General features: G+C 36.8%; 1 protein-coding gene across 1 annotated transcript in view; it reads right to left on the bottom strand.

Annotated features, from left to right (window-relative positions):
* Positions 1–4,138: 4,138 nt before the first annotated feature.
* Positions 4,139–19,567, bottom strand: part of GNAI1 (G protein subunit alpha i1) — an 82,011-nt gene continuing 66,582 nt past the window's right edge. The window contains exons 6-8 of the mRNA XM_004439329.3: positions 14,777–14,906; positions 13,195–13,348; positions 4,139–6,216 (exon numbers count right to left, since the gene is read on the bottom strand). Of these exons, the coding sequence (XP_004439386.1) occupies positions 6,026–6,216; positions 13,195–13,348; positions 14,777–14,906 (475 nt within the window). The 3' untranslated portion in view covers positions 4,139–6,025. The remainder of the gene's footprint in view (positions 6,217–13,194; positions 13,349–14,776; positions 14,907–19,567) is intronic.

The raw sequence follows: 19,567 nt of genomic DNA, 5'->3' as shown, positions 1-19,567 counted from the left end.
TCCATTCACTTTGTTGGAATGGAGACCCAGGAAAATGGCCAGTAAATCAAAGAAGCTGGAAATATGTGACCTTAAATACGGTGCTCGAGAGGATTTACTACATGGGAGGACTGTCCCAGTACAGGCCTCCTCAGCCCTGGCCTGTGATCACAGCAGATTCTTGCCTGTGCATATTGGGGTGTTTCTGGAATTGATGAAATGTGTTTCCTAACTTTTAAAGTAACTAAAAAATCCAAGTAAATAACAGAAATCACAACAGACACCAAAGCAAGCAGTTATTGGTTAAGGGAAAAATGACTGGGAAATGAGCCAGTGGAGTTGTGAAACATAAAACTTTTGATATACTGGCATTTTAACTATGAAGATAGGGTTTTGAAAGCAACTGCAACAGAAAATTTCCCAAACTAACTAACTTTAAAATAACATAAATCTCACATATTTTTGGTTACATTTAAATAAGAGAAGTGCCCTGAAATTGATTAGAGATGCATAATTTTCCCCCTTCCCATTTTCCAATACCAATATCAATGTGAGACACTCACCAGTTTTAACTATAAAGATAAATTATGATAGTAATTTTGTTTTTGAGGCATTTCATCCAAAGCTCATATCAACAACTATTGGTTATGCACTGATTATTATTATAAAGCACCCCAAAATTAGTCTTTATAATCAAGTAACAGTAAAACATTATTTACCACGTCAGGCTCACTTCTAAGTGCTTAACATGCATTGTGAACTTTATCATTAAATACAACAACCATTAAGATTAATGATCTGATAATTTAATCCGTATTTTTTCAGATGATAAAAAGGAGGCAGAGCAAGATTAAATAACTTGCCCAAGGTTACCCAGTTAACAAGAGAAAGAGCCAGGATTTGAAGCCGAACTGGACACCAGAGCCTAGGCTGCCACCACCACCAATTTCTACTTCTCTCTGAAATAACACGCTAAGCAATGACAGTATGGACATCTGTAATATTGATTACATTATTAACTTCATTTATTACACAAAGCACTGTGGGTGGTTCTGCAGACAATAAACAATGTAAAAATGTCCATAACTGTTTACCCCCTTAAGTAGCTTCAAATCTAATGGGTGTTAAGAATAACATAAATAGCTTTGATATAAGACATAATAGGTACCACATGTATTTTTTTTAAGTTTTTATTTTATATTTTTATTCAGATATATTTGACATATAACATATTAGTTTCAGGTGTACAACACAATGCTTCAATATTTGTATATATTGCAAAATGATCACAATAGGTCTAGTTAACATCTGTTACCGTACATCGTTAACAAAAACTTTTTCTTGTGATGAGAGATTTTAAGATTTACGCTCTTAGCAACTTTCAAATATGCAATACAGTATTATTAACTATAGTTACCACGCTGTACATTACATCCCTATGACTTATTTTATATCTTGAAGTTTGTACCTTTTGACCACGTTCAGCCATTTCATCTTCCACCCCCAACCTCGGGCAACCACCAACCTTTTATCTATGAGTTTTTTTTTTTTAGATTTACATATAAGTGAGATCATACAGTATTTGTCTGTCTGACTTATTTCATTTAACATAAGCCCTCAAGGTCTATCCATGTTGCCACAAACGGCAAGATTTTCTTCTTTTTATGGCTGAATAATAGTCTATCGTATATATATATATACCACATTCTTTATCCATCCATCCATCCAAGGATACTTAGCTTGTTTCCACATCTTAGCTATTGTAAATAATGCTATAATGAACATGGGGCTGCATATATCTTTTTGAATTAGTGTTTTTGCTTTCTTCAAATAAATACCCAGAAGTGGAATTGCTAGATCATATGGTAGCTTTTTAATTTTTTTTGCAGAATCTCCATACTGTTTTCCATCGTGGCTGCAACCATTTACATGCCCACCAACACTTCACAAAGGTTCCCTTTTCTTCACATCCTCACTCTGACAGGTGTAAGAAGATAGCTTATTGTGGTTTTCATTTGCATTTCCCTGATGATTAGTGACGTTAAACATCTTTTCAGAGACCTGTTGGCCATCTGTATATCTTCGTCGGAAAAATGTCTGTTCAGATCCTCTGTCCATTTTTTAACGGGGTTGTGTTGGTTTTTTTGCTATTGAGTTGCATGAGTTCTTTATATACTTTGGATATTAACCCTTTATCAGACATATGGTTTGCAAATATTCTCTACCATTCTATAGGGTGCCTTTTCAGTTTGTTGATGGCTTCCTTTGCTCTGCAGAAGAAGCTTTTTAGGTTGATGTAGTCCGATTTGTTTTTGCTTTTGTTGCCTTTGTTTTTCATGTCAAATCCAACAAATTGTCGTCAAGACTACTGTCCAGTTGCTTACTGCCTATGTTTTTCTTCTAGGAGTTTTATGGTTTCAGGTCTTACGTTCAAGTCTTTAATCCATTTAATTTTTGTGTATGGTGTAAGAGAGTGGTTCAGTTTCATTCTTTTGCATGTGGCTGTCCAGTTTTCCAAACACCATTTATTGAAGAGACTGTCCTTTCCCCATTCTTTATTCTTGGCTCCTTTTTTGTAAATTAATTGACCGTATATGTATGGGTTTATTTCTGGGCTCTGCATTCTGTTTCATTCACCTATGTGTCTTGTTTTTATGCCAATACCATACTGTTTTGATTACTGTAGCTTTGTAATATAGTTTGAAATCAGGGAGTGTGATACCTCCAGTTTTGTTCTATCTTATGTATTTTTAATCTAAAAAACTATTATGGTTCAGATAAACTGAGAAAGTGAGAGTGGGGGTAGTTAAAAAGACTACTTTTACATTTTATGGCAATAAGATAGCATTTTTTGGAGTTCTCTGACCAAGTCAGAAGTCATAGGTTTGAAACCATGATCTGATCTTGCTCAAGTTAACTAACCTCTCTGAGCCTTTTTTGATCTATCTCACAGTTACTGTTTGTTAGCATTCAGTAAGAACATATGCATTTACATCAGGACTTTTTCAGTAAGAGATTGAACCTGAATGAACTAGATCAAGCATAAAAGGAGTTTTATAGAAGGGTACTGAAATGAACAAAGGAAATCTTAGAAACCAGAACAGCTTTAGGAACCTTAGAAATGGAAACTGGGACTATGATTGGTTCAGTTTGGGTCACTTGCCCAGTGATGGGGGACTAGGACTGGTCAGGCCTGAGCCTATGGCCAGGGAGGTGTGAACTGTGATTGGCAGCCCTACCAGAACCATGTAGTTCCCAAAGCACAGACTGAAGAACAGAAGCCAGTTGAATCTAAAAAATATACCACAAACAAAAGTGCTAATGAATAAAAATAATAACATTAGCAGACATGAATGAACACTTCCCATGTTCTGGGCATTGTTTTAAGTATATCTCAGATGCTATGTAGTACAATGTTCAGAGGAAAACCCAGGCTATGCACAAAGCACTATTAGGATGCAGTGTGGGAGAGGAGTGGGGACGTAGTGAAGTGGGCCCAGATGATGAAGAGCCCTGATGGGACGCTAAGTTAGACTTGATTTTATTGACAAGTCAGAGCCAGTGCAGGTCAACACACAGAATATAACACAGCCACAGTTCTACATTAGAATAACTAACTAACTTGGATTAGAGAAAGGAGAAATGGGAGGTGAGGAATTTAATTAATAAGCCATTTCAAGTGGAAGTTAAGCAAAGATCTGAATTCAGTAGGTGGTAGTGGGAATAGAAAGAAAAAAATAAAACAAAAACACATGTGAGGCATTGGAAAAGTGGAATTGTGAGCAAATGGTGGCTTATTAGAGATGGAGATGAGGGCTAAGAAGGGTTCCAAATGGCTAAAAAGTTCCACACTGAGAATTAAATGACAGTACTGAGCAGCTATGATGGCCAAGTTGGGGGGTGGGAACTGGTTTAGAGGGAGAATATGATGAACCTGATTTTGGTCAGACTGAGTGGGGGCAGGCAATAAATTCTCAGAAAGGGATACCAAGGAGGCAATTCCAAATGTGGCAACATGTCTCATGAGAAAAGTTGGAGCAGGAAAAACTCAAGCTTCTGGAGTAGATGAAATTGCAAAAAGATCACATAGATAAAGAAGAAATGAGCATACTAAAGACTGATACTTAAATCCTAATGCAAAATGTGGTTAGCCAACAGGTTTGTAAAATTTTAAAAATTTAAATTTATTAGGATTTATTAGTAACACAATTACACAGAATAAAGTTCAGGAATTCATCAATGGTCACCAATATGTGCTTCTTTGTGGCTTTTTAAACTGTATTTCTCATGATTCAAATTTATTCATAGTATAGTTGAATTTCACACATAGCTTCACAATATGGATATTACAGGTCTTCCATCGGTAAAATTAATGAAAACATATCTTTCATGAAAGGCACATAAAGAATCTAAACTAACACATTTAAGCAATTTTAATAACTTTGAATTTCTTTACATTACAAAGAAGAAAAATCCACAAAATGAAACAAATATAAACGTGGTTTGTGGTTACCCAGAGACACATACACACACGTCAACAAATATATTTCAGAACGACAGCACAGGACTAAACTCAGAAACTACTTACCCACAAAGCTTACTCAAAGACTTTTTCAAGATGAGTATAAAAAAGAGAAGTAGGGTAGGGAATGCTGTTCATTTTGCTGAAACAAGGTCACAGGGGATACATTATGAATAATCAAAAGAAAAATGACTGTATCAAAGTTCACTATCTAGCCAATATGTAACACTTACGTGAGCATACATACAATCACTGACTTTATCAAGTACTATTACTCATTTCCTAAGTGTAATTGCCGATTTCATTCTCAGATAATAGCACAATTTAAAAAGAAATAATATAAACTCAAGCAAATGGAGGAAATTTGAAAAATCTAAGGGAAAAAAGTAATTTTAACACAGGGTGATAATTAAATTTGAAACTAGTTACATATATGAATTTAAAACTTGTATCATATCAGCAGCAGACTATTCAAAGATCTTTCTTGTTATCTTCCAAACATGGAGCTATCGTGTATGATCAGTACAAGGATTTCCCAAAGGAAATACACAAATAAATGTCTCCAAATTCATTATGCTGACTTATTTTACCCACAAAAATGCTCTCAAGTCCACCTAAACTTAGTTATAAATAAAAACGTAGTTATTTAAAGTGTATAAAAATTAATCTGGCATCACCTTTAAGGCAATGCATGAATACCATCCAAATATTAAAATTCAAAGTGAAAACAAACCAACTGAATAAAAATTAAGTGTTTATAATAAGTCTAAGATAGTATATCCTCTAAAATCTGAAATTTTAGGTTTTCAAACCAAATCTAATGTAGAATCAGATCAGCATGCACTCGCAAAAGAAAAATCAAAATGCATATAATGTTTAAATAACTGATCCAAAGCCAGATATATTTATCCTCTTTAAGAACGTTTCAATAAAACACATTAAATTTAAAGAACAAATCATGTTATTAAAATAGTCTGTGCAATGTTTGTACAAATAACATTTTTATGATTACAAGTATACATATAACCAAGATAAGGGGTGCACCATTTCCTAATATTAATTACTGTACTTAAAAATTTATAGGATACGAACATAAATAAAGCTGTTAAAACTGGCAAACATAGTAATAGTCTGTCATTCAGTACAAAGTACTTAATATTTCTGTCATTCCAAAGCCATCGCACTAAAATTCTAAGTTGCCACTCTTAAAACCTAAAAGTAACGTGAAAAAGTAAAGTAATTAGTCCATGTGTACATAGGTTTGCATATTTACACTTACGCAGAAATCATCCGTACGCTAGAGCCCAGTGTTAACACGGCCCTTAGGTCACACCAGGACCACCTTTCACATTTAAGGAAAGTCCTTCTGTTACTTTCAGTTAAAAAAACAAAACAACTTTGGTCAGGTCCCAGATGTGTCTGCCATATACTACATTCTGTGTTGCTGCAAGACTCTAGCCTAGAGAGATCCACATATAAGTACTCATTTGGTTTCAAAATGCATTTCACCAGTAACTGCAAAACTTAGAAGAGACCACAATCTTTTAGATTATTTTTTATGATGACATCTGTTACGGCATCAAAAACGAACTGCACATTCTTCGTATCTGTGGCACAAGTGAAGTGGGTGTATATTTCCTTTGTGTCCTTTCTTTTATTGAGGTCTTCAAACTGACACTGAATATATGCGGCTGCCTCTTCATACGTGTTTGAGCCTGAGATGGGAAAAGGAAAGAAACATATGGTGAAAAGTTAAAATGAGTATACAGCTAAGCAAAATGGACCCTAAAATATTGAAATCAGTTTCACACATACAAAATATGTGGACTCCATAAGTGTATTTTCCCTTCTAGAATGAGAGAAACTCTTCTAAATGAAAAATACCCATGTTAATTACCTTTTAATGACTATAAGTTACCCTTAAAAAAAACCCCAAACCCCAAAACATGGTATTCCATGTTCCCCATGATCTTTGTTCCTGCTTCAATCTCCAAATGCCAGAGCCCCCTTTTCTTCTTATCCTTTATACTCTACATCCTGACACCAAACCCTGCAGCCCCTGATAGTGGCATGCTACTTCAGCTCCAGCCTAAGGGCTGATCAAGAAAAACTGGCTAAATGCCCATCAGTATTTTTCATTCCCTTTCCTATACACACATTAATTAGCATTTCTCACTCATTTTTCTTCATTCAAAAATTGTACAAGAGTCTACAATGTGGTTCATGGCTATGAAGCTATAAAAAAGTGAATAACACGGTCCTGCTTTGAGGTGACTAAAGACTTCTGAGTACAAACACTCTGGGAATGGTTTGGCAGGATCTAAAAATAATCACACACCTACTCTGTTACCCAGCAATTCAGTTTCTAGGTGTGCCCCTGACAGAATTATACACAGGCATTCCTCAGAGATATCGTGGGTTCGGTTCCAGACCACTGCAATAAAGCAAATATCGCAATAAAGTGAATATCGCAATAAAGCGAGTCACAGGAATTTTTGGTTCCCAGTGCATGTAAGTTATGTTTATACTTTACTATCGTCTATTAAGTGTGCAATAGCATTATGTCTAAAAAAACAATGTACACACCTTAATTAAAATATACTAGGGGCTGGCCTGGTGGCGCAGTGGTTAAGTTCGCATGCTCCACTTCAGCAGCCTGGGGTTCACCAGTTTGGATCCTGGGCATGGACCTACACACTGCTCATCAAGCCATGCTGAGGCAGCGTCCCACAAAGACCAACTAGAAGGATGTACAACTATGACACCCAACTATCTACTGGGGCTTTGGGGAGAAAAAAGGAAAAAAGGAGGAAGACTGGCAACAGATGTTACCTCAGGGCCAATCTTACTCCAAAAAAAAAAGAAAGAAAAAAAAAAACTTTTGCCAGAAAATGCTAACCATTATCTCAGCCTTCAATGAGTCATAATCTTTTTGCTGGTGAAGGGTCTTGCAAAAAATGCAGTATCTGCGAAGTGCAATCAAGTGAAGTGCAATAAAACGAGGTGTGTTTGTACGTATGTTCACCAGAAGACATTTAAGGACTGTTAATAACAGAACTAATTTCTACTTTAGGAGGCAAAAGTTCATTAACTGTAGACTGGCTAATAAATTCTGGTATAGTCATGCAATGAGCTGCCACAGAGCAATGAGAAGTGAGAATAAAAGTTCTACTGCTACACACAATAACATGGATGAGTTACATAAAAATAAATCCTGACACAAAGAGTGTATACTGTAAGAGTGTATACTGTATGATTCGACTGATGTTTGGAAAACAACCAAAATTAATCAATGAGGACAAAAGTCACAATAATGGTTTCTCTGTGTGTGTGTGTGTGTGTGTGTGTGTGTGTGTGTGTGTGTGTGTGTGTAGGGGGTCTGATCAGGTAAGACTGGCAGGGGCATGATGGGGCTTCTGGGGACCTGGATTTTATTTCTTGACCTGAGTGATGGACATATCTCTATGTTCACTTCTTAAAATTCAATGAGCTTCACATTTGTGCTCAGTGTGTGTACGTATATATTTTACATATGTACAAATATAATACTTCAATAAAATATTCATTTGAAAAAACTGTTCAATCTCTCTTTTGCAGTAATAACACAGAATTATCTGCCTGGCTTTCAAGGTCCTGTGTTACCCAGCCTGCTTGGCAAAGCCATTCTGCAATTTCTATTCCACATCTGAGGCTGACGCCATGTCAGGAGGCCCCAATATGCAAACGGTCACCCTGTGATGGCAGTGCTTCCCTCCTCTGCACTTCACCAGGTGTTTCCAAGTCCTGGCCCCTGTAAATAACGCTGCAATGAACATGGAGGTGCAGATACCTTTTCAAGTAGGTAGTTTTGTTTTCTTAAGATAAATACCCAGAAGTGGAATTGCTGGATCATATGGTAGTTCTATTTCTAATTTTTTGAGGACCCTCCATACTGTTTTCCATAGTGGCTGCACCAACTTACATTCCCGCCAACAGAGTACAAGGGTCTCCTTTTCTCTACATCCTTGCCAACACTTGTTATTTCTTGTCTTTTTGATAGTAGCTATTCTGACAGGCGTGAGGTGACATCTTGTTGTAGTTTTGATTTGCATTTCCCTGATGATTAGTGATATTGAGCATCTTTTTCTAGATCTGTTAGTCATCTGTCTGTATGCTTTGGAAAAATGTCTAATCAGATCCTCTGTCCCTTTTTTAAAATCAGACTGCGTTTTTTTGCTACTGAGTTATATGAGTTCTTTATATATTTTAGATATTAACCCTTTATCAGATATATGGTTGGCAAATATTTTCTCCTTTTCCATAGGTTGCCTTTTCATTTTGTTGATGGTTTCCTTTGCTGTGCAGAAGCTTTTTAATTTGATATACTCCCACTTGTTTATTTTTGCTCCTGATGCCTTTGCCTTTAAGATGTCAAATCCAAAAAATCATCATCAAGACTGATGTCAAGGAGCTTACCACCTATGTTTCCTTCTAGGAGTTTTATGCTTTCAGTTCTTACATTCAAGTCTTTAATCCATTTTAAGTTAATTTTTGTGTACGCTGTAAGAAAGTGGTCCAGTTTCACTCTTTTGCATGTGGCTCTTCAGTTTTCCCAGCACCATCTATCGAAGAGACTAGCCTTTCCCCATTGTATATTCTTGGCTCCTTTGTCATAAACTAATTGACCAGATGAGCATAGGTTTATTTATGGGCTCTCATTCTTTTGCATTCATCTCTGTGTCTGTTTTTTATGCCAATACCATACTGTTTTGATTATTTGAGTTTTGTAATATAGTTTGAAATCAGGGAGCATGACGTCTCCAGCTTTGTTCTTGCTCAAGATTGCTTTTGCTATTTGGTATCTTTGTGGTTCTGTACAAATTTTAGGATTGTTTATTCTATTTCTGTGAAAAATGCCATTGAAATTTTGATAAGGATTGTACTGAATCTGTAGATTTCTTTGGGTAGTATGGACATTTTAACAATATTCTTCCAATCCAAAAGCATGTAATATCTTTCCATTTATTTGTCTCTTCAATTTCTTTCATCAATGTCTTATAGTTTTCAGAGTACAGGTCTTTCACCTCCTTGGTTAAATTTGTTCCTAGATATTTTGTTCTTTTTGATGCAATTTTAAGTGGGATGATTTTCTTAATTTCTCCTTCTGATAGTTTATTACCAGTGTATAGAAATGCAACAGAGTTTTGAATATTGGTTCTGTATCCTGCAACTTGACTGAATTCGTTGATTAAACAGTTTTTTGGTGGAATCTTTAGGGTTTTCTATATATAAATATCAGTCATCTGCAAATAGTGACAGTTTCACTTCTTCCTTTCCAATCTGCATGCCTTTCATTTCTTTTTCTTGCCTGACTGCTCTAGGTAGGACTTCCAATACTATGTTGAATGAAAGTGGTGAGAGTGAGCATCCTTGTCAAGTTCCTGACCTTAGAGGAAAAGCTTTCAGCTTCTCACCACTGAGTATCATGTCAGCTGTGAGCTTGTCATATATGGCCTTTATTACGTTGAGGTACTTTCCCTTTATACCCACTTTGTTCAGAGTTTTTATCATAAATGTATTCTGAATTTTGTCATGCTTTTTCTGCATCTACTGAGATGATCATATGATTTTTATTCTCCATTTTGTTATGGTGTTGTATCACACTGACTGATTTGCAGATGTCAAACCATCCTTGCATCCCTAGAATAAATCCCACTTGATCATGGTGTATGATCCTTTTATTGTGTTGTTGAATTCTGTTTGCTAATAGTTTGTTGAGGATTTTTGCATTTATGTTCACCAGAGATACTGGCTGTACTTTTCTTGTGGTGGCCTCGTCTGGTTTTGGTATCAGGGTAATGCTGGCCCTGTAAAATGAGTCTGGAAGTGTTCTCTCCTCTTCTATTTTTTGGAAGAGTTTGAGAAGGACTGGTGTTAATTCTTCTGTAAATGTTTGGTAGAATTCACCAGTGAAGCCATCTGGTCCTGGACTTCTGTTTATTTAAAGGTTTTTGATTAGTGATTCAATCTCTTTACTAGTAATCGGTTTGTTCAGATTTTCTATTTCTGCATGACTTCGCAGTCTAGGTAGGTGGGTTGTCAAAATAAGTTTACATTTTAACTCTTATTTTTTACAAATCAAATTTTAGTTTATTTTATTAAATCATAAGGTTGATTCTCTGAAATTCTAAAGCAATAAATAGTATCTTGTTGACTCACAGAAGCTTATGCAACCTCTAAATTAAAAATATGTTTTGGGAAAAGAGCTTGCATTAAGTGCATAGCTCATTGCAGTCTATATTCTGGGTAGCTAGTTAGATTACTGAATCCCAAGAGCTACAAGACACATGAATGAACTAATGAGCACATTCCTCAATATGATTTTAAATCTTAAGAAAAGAATGGCAAGGAATTGGGGGGAGGAATTGGATAGATCTTTTCTAATGTGACAGAACTGTCCTGAATAAAGGTAAATATGGATGATAACCTGGTTCAAGAATGGAGAATTGGGAGGTTGGTGATATAATTCAAAGGGAGATATAAGAGATTTGAGAAAAAAAATAACATGAGTTCAGTTGAGTTTCAGGTGCTAAAAAACATGTACATGTTCAACAAGCAGTTGGAAATGCAAGCCTGAGCCTCTAGAGAGAAATCAGAGTTGACAACAGAATTTAACACAGTGAGAATAAATATGACTATGAAAGGACAGAGTGCTAAAAGATTACAGGACTGCAGATGGAATGTGGTGAAATGCCAGATAAAAAGAAAAGAAGAAGACAAGAGCAGACAGAGGTAGGAGATAAACCAAGTGAGGAGTCTGGAGGCCACGTAGGGTTCTTCTACAGAAAGCAACAGCCACAGGAATTAACAGTTGAGGTTGCAGCAAGAGGCAACTGAATCAAAACTTGCGGCATGGAAGATTTTCAATTACAATTTTAACACTGGGAATGTGAAAGAACTACATAATACTCTCTTAGTTCGAAGATTCTGAGATTGGAGATTCTTACTAACTTGACAAAATAAGAAAAATCCTTGAACACATTGTATACCTGGCAAAGAAAAAGCTAAAAAGTATATTCTTGGTCGCCCTGAAATCCCTATAGATACGTGATATTTATGGATTCATTTGGGTACTCTGTACAAAATGTACAAAAGTACAGAATGGCTACTTCATAGGAAATGACCAAAATGAACTGAAAGACAGATGAAAGTAAGAGCAAAACTGACCCACTTTGATTCTGCAATTAGAAATAATTTTATTCCTAATAAGCACTAAAAATGTTTCTGAATTAGGTGACTTAAGATACTACGACTTTCAAACAGAAAACAAAAGTTTTAAAATAAGCAACTGTGTGAAATTATTTTGAAGTGAAGTATAACTTTGCAGTACACAAAAAGGGCTCCGTAATCATGAGCAGTGTGATGATATTTATGCAAGAACCTCCCCCTTTGGTTCCACTGAGAATTTAATTACACGCAGTCTGGTTGGTAATGGTCTGGGTCAGGAGCGCCACAGACCTGGGTCTGGATTGGACTCTGTTGTTTCACGAAGCGCCAGTGCTCTCCCCTGTAGGAGCAGCAGACGAGAGCACTCTATCACAGGGTTGTTTTAACATCGCCTGTGAAAGGCAGTAAATTCGCATTGTACAACTTAATACAAGACCGACTGAAATTTTGTGTATAATGAAACAAATTCTTGAGACTTCTTCTTTTTAAACAGGAAGGATGGAGTGAGGGTAAATAACCTCTATCAATTAGCTAAATTAACCAAAGTTCAGAATATTTAGGTTTAGAGATCATATAAACCAGTGGTAGTCAAAATCTTTTTTGGAGGAGCACAGAATTCTCGTCATTAAAATAAAATCTTATTCAGAAACCCAATAAATAAAAAGTGAAAGCTAAATTCCTCTGCTTTAGTGAGAGAAGCTGTACGTTTGGGGGAGGGCATGAGCACTTCTGTTCCCTGCACCCACTTCCCATAGCAGCCCAGGAGGTGTTCCAAGGAACTAAACTCTACTATAACCAATGTTTTAGTCCACTTTCTGATTTTACAGATGGGGTACAGACCCAGGTAAATTAACTGCCCTGTTCCAGAGCAAAGAGCTAATCAAGGAAAAGCCAGGACTGTATCTCAGGTCTCTTTTTCTCACTGGGGGCCATTTTCCACAGTAGTAAAATTAAAGGGCCATTAACAGGCTCATTACTAAAGTTTAGATTTCTTGTGAAACCCTCCCTGACTCCCCCGAGGAGTCAGTGAACTCATGGATGCCTTCTTCATCTCCTCCCCTCAAGATTACTCTCCGTCTTCCTTTGTAGGAGCGTGTTGTGTTGCTGTTTTTATTTGTTTGTTTATGAGTCTGTCTACCTCTAAGATGAGACAGTGAGAAGAGACACGTGTCATTCACTGTGTGTCACACAATACCTGACACAGATCTATAAACTGGATGGACAAACCAATATTTTAAATTTAGGAAAATTTGGAGCCATCATAGAAAATTACCTAACAGCTTTTCCATAAAATGAATATGTTATTTTCAGTAATCTTATCCACACCCCAAAGAACTACCTGTGCTTGAATGCAGTTTGATAAGTAACTTCTCTTAAAGGGAAGATTTACTAAACCAAGAAATTCAAACCAACAACTGAACTCTTGCCTTAGGGGAATTTGCATTTAGAAATAGATGACTTGACAGGCTAGCCACAAAATAAAATACCTGCATATTCCGGGTAGCATATGGTGAGAGGGCTCTTTTTGATTTTTTCTTCGAAGAGATCCTTCTTGTTTAGAAAAAGTATAATAGATGTGTCTGTAAACCATTTGTTGTTACATATGCTGTCAAACAACTTCATGCTTTCATGCATTCGATTCTGTAACAGAGAAGAATGCAACCAGTCTGTCATCATGGCAAGGATTTTAAGAAATATTACTTTTAAAAAATAACACGTGTTGGGGCCGGCCCCATGGCTTAGCGGTTAAGTGCTCGCACTCTGCTACTGGCGGCCCGGGTTGGGATCCGGGGCGCGCACCGACGCACCGCTTCTCCGGCCATGCTGAGGCCGTGTCCCACATACAGCAACTAGAAGGATGTGCAGCTACGACATACAACTATCTACTGGGGCACTGGGGAGAAAAAAAAAGGAGGAGGATTGGCAGTAGATGTTAGCTCAGAGCTGGTCTTCCTCAGCAAAAAGAGGAGGATTAGCATGGATGTTAGCTCAGGGCTGATCTTCCTCACACACTCAAAAAAATAACACGTGTTGTAACAAAATAGGGCTTAGTCAGCTGAAAAATAGATAACATGCCACAAAAATACATTTCTGCCATTTAAGAACAAGCACACTCTGATTTTAGGCGAGGTGAGTGTCTACATCACTCATCACTCTGCAGTCAACCAGCACTCGCTGAGCGCCCACCATGGTCACGGCACCTGGAACATCCTGATGCAGGCCCCTGCAGTCCAGGGGTGCCACGTGCGAACACCTGACAAGAGATCTCATCATTACAGAGTTAATTGAAGTTTCCCTTAAAAGCTGAGTAGAGGTTTTTAAAGATTAATAAATTAAACAGAACAAGTTGAAACACAATTAGCCCAACACCCTATATATAATGGTGTATTAGGGAAGGAAACCTCCAGTTTCTGTTTCCTGCCCTTCCAGGATCTGTGGTTTCCAGAAGGGCACTCACATTTTATAGTGAAAATGAGAGAACCGGACGCATGGTGGTGCACTGTGCCTACTGCACTATAACTGCACGTACCTGATTTTAAAAATATAAAACCGACATTTGTATCTCTTTTTTTCCTCCAGTCTGTACTAAAGTTAATTTAAAATGATAGAGCTTTAAATTTCTATTTAAAAATATTTCCCCCAGATTAATGGGACACTGAAACACATATGAAAATTACATGGCAGTAGCAAAGTGTAACATGGATCAAAGATGACTGAGTAATCTTTGCAGAAGTAACAAGTTAAGAAAAAATGAGCCTTGGGCTATTACAGACCTAACTTTATTTCCATTCAGTATGTAGATACCAGATACAGGAAATGCAGAGTTCAACACATAGAGTTGAGGTAAGATTAACTCTTAGTCTTTTCCTTGTCCTCAGGATCCATCTGTGCTTCTTTAGGATACTTCTCTTTTAGTATACCAACAGAGGAGTTAGAGAAATGAGCCTGAACTTTCAACTAATTTAGACATTTGCAAAAATGTCTCAAGAATTTTTCTCAGAAAAATTCTTGGCAACATCTCCAGCTCTTCAGATTTCACGCTCAATCTTTAAAAGTGGTTCTACTTGCCATTTCTTCATCTTCAGCCAGAACCAGGTCATAGTCACTCAGGGCCACACAGAAGATGATGGCAGTCACTCCTTCGAAGCAATGAATCCATTTTTTCCGCTCAGATCTCTGTCCTCCCACATCAAACATTCTGTAAGAGGAAAAATAATGAGTCTGACATCACATTAAATGTTCAAAAGCTCTGAGGAGATCTATAACATCAACAAAAAAGCTCCAAACTGCAAGAGGAATGTGGGATGGGAAGGAAGGACTTGATGGGAAGAAAATTTTAGTTAAAGGGCAGGGGTATTTCAAAACCAAACCAAACTAAAATATCCTCAAAAAACCAATACATTCACTAACAGATGAGAACACTTAGAACAGAACATGAAAACAAACAGAAATCAATGGACTGTACCATGTAAGCACTGAGGAGTCACATGAAGCAATTCGGGGAGGCAGAGATAACACAGTGTATTCAATTTGCCAAAGTCACGGCACGGCAGAGGCAGAGGACACAGTCCCCACTTCCCACTACGAAATGCCATTTTCTCTCAGAGGCAACAAGCAGGACTTTCATGTAAAGGAGAAACTATTCCAGGTAAGAAAAAGCTGAGCAAGCAAGTCAGACTCAGACAGGGGCAAACAGGTTGCCTAAATTAAAAAGTAAAACCATGGTATGGAAAAAAAATGAGATGAAATTTGAGATAAATGAGTGGCCCTACTGAATGGCCCTATTGAATAGTCTTAAAATTAAGAGTGAAAAACTCAATTTTTACATAATATCTAATAGTAGACCATCGTAGGTTAGTGTACAGGGTAGTAACAGAATTATTAAACAGCATAAACACAATGATCTTTTCCTTTTTCTTATAAGAGTTTAAGTTAAGCAAAAGTTGAACATACACATCATGTTATGCAACCTAGAAATAACCACTTACATAATGGAAACACTATGCAAACTGGTACATTTTTAAAGGCTCCATTTATCTAGATGGTGCACTAATTAAATAGTCCCTATTTAATCCTCAGGCAAAAAGAATTTTCCCTGCAGGGTAGTAATGGCCTATAAACCAATTCTGAGTACATCAACTAGTATTGTTACTTCTGTCATCATTTTAGTGGCTTTCATTCTATTGGTTTAGCTAGTAAATTGTTCATTAAATTTAAGTATGCTATATAACAAAATGATTCTACCACACAATAAGTTAAAATGGGTAAGATACAAAAAGGATAGCTGGTGATAAAGACCAAACAAAAAGAAAAGAAAATGATCACCCATTTGTTAATTTGCCAAGGAACACAATTTGAAAATAATTTTACCAAAAAGATAATATACTTTAAATACTCTGATCAAATGTCACATATTTCCCTACCACTCAATAGACAATAACAACCAAACCCACCTCAGCACACGTTTTTCCTCTGTGCTGGTTGGTTGTATGTTCGATTTGGCTGGGCTATCGTACACAGTTATTTAATCAGACACGAATCTAGGTGCTGCTGTGAAGGTATTTTATAGTCGTCATTAACATCTATAATTAGTTGACTTTCAGTAAAGGAGATTATCTTCGATAACGTGGGCAGATCTCACCCAATCAACTGAAAGGCCTTAAGAGCAAAAATTGAGGTTTCCGAAAGGAAAAAGAAATCCTGCCTCAAGACCTCGAGCATCCGTTTCTGTCCGAGCCTCTGTCCTGCCCTATAGACTTCGGACTTGCCAGCCCGTGCATGTAAGCCAACTCCTTGAAATAAACAGAACTTACTGGTTCTGTTTCCCTGGAGAACCTTAACTGATACAAATTTTAGTACCCAGAGTGGGATGAGGCTATAACATATACCTAAAAATGTGGAAGTGGCTTTGGAATTGGGTAATACACAGAGGCTGGAAGAATCTTGAGTTACTTGACAGAAAAAGCCCAGACTTTCTTGAAAAGATGGCTGGTTAGAAATATGGCCATTAAAGGTGATTCTGGTGAGACTTAGATGGAAGTGAAGAGGACGGTAGAAAGGCTTCTATCTCAGAGAACATACACGTCATCGTGAACACAGTGTTGGGAAATATATGAATGCTAAAAATGTTTTTGATGAGGTCTGAGAAGGAAATGAGAAACATGTTATTGGACACTGGAGAAAAGGCAACCCTTGTTCTAAAGTGGCTAAAACTGCTGGACTGTGTTCTAGTGTTGGGTATAAGGTAGGACTCAAAAGAGATGAACCTGGATATTTAGCTGAGGATGTTTCCAAGCCAACTGTGCAAAGCATGGCCTTGTTTCTCCCTTCCGCTACAGTAAAAAGCAAGAGCAAAGAGATAAACTGAGGAATGAACTATTAGGCAAAAAGGAACCGACACACCCAGGAAAGAAGGCCATGTGACGAAGGCTAAGGAGCATCAAAGATTGCCCATCACCACCAGAAGTAGGAAGAGGCAAGGAAGGATCCTTCCCTAAAGCTTCAGAAGGAGCACAGTCCTGCTGACATATTGATCTCAAACTTCCACCTCCAGAACTACGAAAGAAGAAATTCCTGTTGTTTTATGCCACCTAGTTTGTGGTAATTTGTTACAGCAGCCCCAGAGACTAAGACATGTCCTAGCTTGCTTTATTTTTCACTATAGCAATCATCAACCCCTGAATATTAAATATTTAATCTCCAAACGCCCATGCCCAACAATGTGAAGCCAAAGACGTTGTCTATTTTGGTCACTTTGCGTGTCCTACACTGGACACACACCAAGTGTACTTCATAAATATTTGTTGAATGAATGAAAGAACTGTCTACAGAATATTTTAAAACACTCTCAGGCAACAACAGACTAATGTTGTAAAGCTAAAGATCTAGATCTTCCAGTTATGCTGTGGAAATGTTAACTATAAAAGAGCTTTATCTTGATAATCAAGTAATTTGACTACAGAAGAAATCTCTTCCATTTATTTAATTTAGAGCCATTCATATATTGGTCACAAACAAAGAACCTTTCATCCAAGCCAGTGCTTCTCAAACTTGAGTGTGCATCAAAATCACCAGGTGGATGAAGTTGACATTGCTGATCTGGGGACCATACTTTGAGAATCACTGGTCTAATTCATAAACCAAGGAGCAAAAATGACTAAGAACTGATAATACAAATGGTCAGACTGTGCATAGAGCGTTATGCATTGTTTCACACATACATCAGAATTATCCTCAAACTCTGAACTTCTATTTTTTTAAAAATTATCCAAAAACAGAACAAAATTGTAAAGTGTTTTCCTTCACATGAAAAGATGGGACTTCAGACTAGCATCAAATAGGGAGTAAATTTGAGTTTTCTTAGGTTGCTTTTTTTAGGGGGAGCGGGGAAAGGTGGAAGGGGATACTGGAGATCCTGAGATGTGTTGACTTATCCTCAGACTATCATATAACGCCAACATGACCAAGACTGACTGGTACAAAGCCAGCTGACCATACACAGGTATCAACTCCATAAACGTGACACTGCACTCCAAAACCTATGATACATTTATATTACTACAGAAAAGCAACAGAAATTGGTCTTATATTATGATGATAATTTTATAATAGAAGGATATTTAATTCTATATTTTATTAATTAATTTTGATTAAGTATTAATCAAATACTTTTAATTCTATATTCGGCAAAAACATCATAGTAAAATAAGACCGTTGATTCTTTAAAGCAAAATAATCCACGTAGACACCTTCCACAAATGCCTAGTCATGGAGGTGATAATATATATTCTTAACTTATAATGCCTTATTGCTTCATTTTGAATTTGTTAATTCCAATCATACAACAAAATAAGTGAAACTGAAATTTCACATCAGCAGTTAAAATCAGACAATGAATTACAACACAAAACACACAAATGATAAACACACTGAAGAGTTCCCAGTAGAATTACTCTGAGTACATTTCTATCCTTATTTTTCTGAGACTTCTTTAATATAAAAAAAGGAAAGTTGGAATCATATGTTAGCAATGATAGTAATTTAACAGAATTCAAATCCAAAATAAGACAAAGTTTATCTGAAGTTCCTGACAAACCTATGTTTATCTTGAAGTCAGCAGGTGAAAACAGTAACTAAATACATCCTGTGAAATTCTACCATGCCCAAGGAGACTAAACAGAGCAAGAGAAATGGACTTCCTGGAAGGATCACGGTGAGGGACAACTTGACTGAATCACTGCTTGCTAGATGTTGAAATGACAACTTAGAGAAACTCAGGCTGGAAGTGAAAAGTATGGTCTGGAAGTGAATGTTTAAGGGGAATCTAACCAAGACTGAGTGAATTTACACCGTTAGACTGCTTGAAGTACCAAATGATTGACTTAACATTTACCACTGCCACTTCCCACCATTTATAGGGCTCTCAGCTCTACCGTGCACTCTTTATAGACAGTAACTCATTTTACGTTTAAACCTCTGACAATAGGCAAGATTGCAATACTCTCGGTAAGAATCTTAACCAAGTTTGCCCACTTACCTAATAGGGGCCTAGGTCTAGAACCCTTACTTGCTAACCCCAACCCCATGCATTTTCTCCTTGGACTACATGGTTAAAATAAAGCCATTATCTGAACATAACAATTTAAGTTTGCTATAGAATATGGTCTTTAAAGCAAGGTAAATAAAAAGCAAAAAATCAGAATCTAAGGTACATTAGGTTTAAAAACAAAAAACCTTAAAGCCTCATTCTAACAGTGAGCTTCCTTATAACTAAAATCACTTCATAATTTTTAGATAAATATGACCATAGTTCTCAGATAAGACATATCAGATTATTTAAAATAAGAATATTTTAATATT

Source organism: Ceratotherium simum, chromosome 1 (assembly GCF_057802395.1).
Source record: "Ceratotherium simum simum isolate JZ-2026a chromosome 1, ASM5780239v1, whole genome shotgun sequence".
Classification (NCBI taxonomy): Eukaryota; Metazoa; Chordata; class Mammalia; order Perissodactyla; family Rhinocerotidae; genus Ceratotherium; species Ceratotherium simum.
The sequence above is the reverse complement of the archived record's forward strand: the minus strand, read 5'-3'. Positions and strand labels throughout refer to the sequence as shown.